Source organism: Oratosquilla oratoria, chromosome 15, assembly GCF_046742065.1.
Source record: "Oratosquilla oratoria isolate Oo_2021 chromosome 15, ASM4674206v1, whole genome shotgun sequence".
Taxonomy (NCBI): Eukaryota; Metazoa; Arthropoda; class Malacostraca; order Stomatopoda; family Squillidae; genus Oratosquilla; species Oratosquilla oratoria.
The window spans coordinates 5,803,653-5,806,152 of record NC_134791.1 but is presented as its reverse complement, the minus strand read 5'-3'; the positions used below and the strand labels follow the sequence as shown (position 1 = coordinate 5,806,152).

At 45.8% G+C, this 2,500-nt stretch overlaps 1 protein-coding gene and 1 long non-coding RNA gene across 2 annotated transcripts in view; one reads left to right on the top strand and one right to left on the bottom strand.

Moving 5' to 3' along the window:
• LOC143033269 (transferrin-like) overlaps nt 1–843 on the bottom strand; it is a 57,502-nt gene extending 56,659 nt beyond the window's left edge. The window contains exon 1 of the mRNA XM_076198509.1: nt 641–843. Within this exon, the coding sequence (XP_076054624.1) occupies nt 641–707 (67 nt within the window). The 5' untranslated portion in view covers nt 708–843. The remainder of the gene's footprint in view (nt 1–640) is intronic.
• LOC143033272 (uncharacterized) overlaps nt 104–2,500 on the top strand; it is a 26,660-nt gene continuing 24,263 nt past the window's right edge. The window contains exon 1 of the long non-coding RNA XR_012967165.1: nt 104–213. This is a non-coding gene — a long non-coding RNA (uncharacterized LOC143033272). The remainder of the gene's footprint in view (nt 214–2,500) is intronic.

Genomic DNA, 2,500 nt, shown 5'->3' with positions numbered 1-2,500 from the left:
TATTACGTTAATTTTAGTAGAACTCAAATGTCCAGAGTTTGGGTGGATTGCTTGTAAGATTTCTTCCTCCTTCCCTTGTACCTCACTTTCATCCACCCCACCCACCCAACCTCACCTCACTTCCCGCCACTCCTCTTCCTCCTACCCTCCCACCTAGCCCGTCGTCTGACTCAGCTGGTCATAGAATTACCATCTCATATCAAACTTTTCCTGGTAAGTGGTTGACGACAGTATTCAATATAAAATCAATTTGAACAATTATCAACCAAGAACATTCGAATATCATTTCTCAATTTTCTCATTCAAACTTGATTTCATCACCGACGCGCTGGAACATTGAAACGCGCCATAGTAGCTATGGCTGGGCAAACGAAAATGACCCCCCGTCTTCCCATCCATAAGGTTCATATTTCCCTTGCACGACCTCAGTGTCAAGGCCACTAAGGAAGGAACGCACGGGGAAAATAATAAAAATGTCCGGGATCCCCTTGGCATAACTTGCCGGTTGCATTCGAAATTTGGGTGAAATTAACGAATTTTTCGTCATTGGAAAATCGAAAGTAGCTCAATGGGGTCTAGCCATAAGGAATATGCCCTCTGACATGAAAGGGCACTTGTTGTAGCCTGTACCCATTCTTACCTGAAGAAACTGGGCTACATGCAAGTAACGCCAGGACCAAGCCGGCGTATATCCTTGGCTGCTTCATGGTAGGATTCACTATACACTATACAAGTTCCAAAGAAGGGCATAAACACGCACGCTCACATAGAAAAAGAATAATCGTGGGAAGAACGTCTTGCTCACATCTACACCACAGCGTTCGCCACACTACCTGCCGCCTCTGTTCACCTGTAAACGCGAGCCCCCAAGCTGCCAAATGTCGCTAGATATTTCATTTTCACCGAATTTCGTCATCTTTTCGCCATCATAAATCCAGCGTAAACGTGGTGATGAAAATACATTAGTATACTCTGTTCACATGGTAATATTTTCGAATGTTTGTGGTTGCTATATGTAATGTTTTTTTGGTGATTAGGTGAAATATGTGATTAGGCCTACTGGGGAAATCTTGGCGCGCGCCTACTAAGACGGTACCCGGCTGAATGTCGCCCCTCGCTTATACGCATAAATTTTCACAAACACTCTCCCTCACACTCTCCCTCTTAATTCTCTTCCTCTCTCAAATATATGCTGTTAATCTACATGCATACAGATAATCACATAAACACAGAAACGTACACACTGGCTACGCCTAATAGTCTTTTTAAAACTTAAGCAGGTAAATAAAAAAATCACATGAACACATTTACGTACACACGCATGTACACATACATTAAAAATACACACACGTGCACATATCCTCAACTCTGTGACAACTTTATATTGGTGAAACACATGATAAACTTTATTCTGGAAGGCCATAGACTCGCATGTGGCGATTGGATCACGTGCTGGACTAGCGACCGGCAGTTATTACCTTTCCGGACGAGAGCTCAAAGCTCATACATGGCTTATGGGTAATGCTGTTACCTTATACACACACCACACACACACCCATGCCCTTGCTCAAGGTGACCAGTAACGACTCGCAGAATTCCTGGAATATTCACGTATTGAGTGGGGCACGATCTCGGTACCACAGCGTGACGACCCGCGACGTTAACCACTGCACTGGGGTCAAGGACGAACCTTATCTGGATGGAATCGCCTGACGCAAATGGCACAGTGAGCTATACCGAGCGGCACGGTTATGAGGCTTTCAGCAACACGTGTAAATGTAAATACATGTACACATACATGCGCACACACATATATACACACACAGACACACGCGCGCGCGCGCACACACACATACACACACACATACATGGACACACACGCACACACACACACACACACACACACACACACACACGCTCACACACACACACACACACACACACACACACACACACACACACACACACACACACACACACACACACACACACACACACACACACACACAGTTGGTAGAGCGCTGAACTGGGAAGCAGAAGTGCTCCCAGTAACCCAGTTCGAATCCTGCCCAGGGCCGAAATTATTTCGGTATCGCTGTGCCTCGGGTCGTTACTCTGACTCTCGTGGGCGGGGAGTTGGGTGTGTGTGTGTGTGTGCAAGGTCATAGCATTACCCATAGATCGGACCTACGAGCTCTGAGCTCTCTTCCAGGAGGGAAATAGCTGTCGATCACGAGTCCAACACATGATCCAAAGACCAAGTGAATACACACACACACACTCACACGCACGCACGCACACACACATACACATACACACATACGTACATACATACACAAATACACACATACATAAATACATAAATACATACATACATACATTCATACACACACACACACATACACACACACACACACACACATACGCGCGCGCACACACACACACACACACACATACGCACACACATAAAGGGCTTGCAAGCCCGAGCTCAAACCCTGTT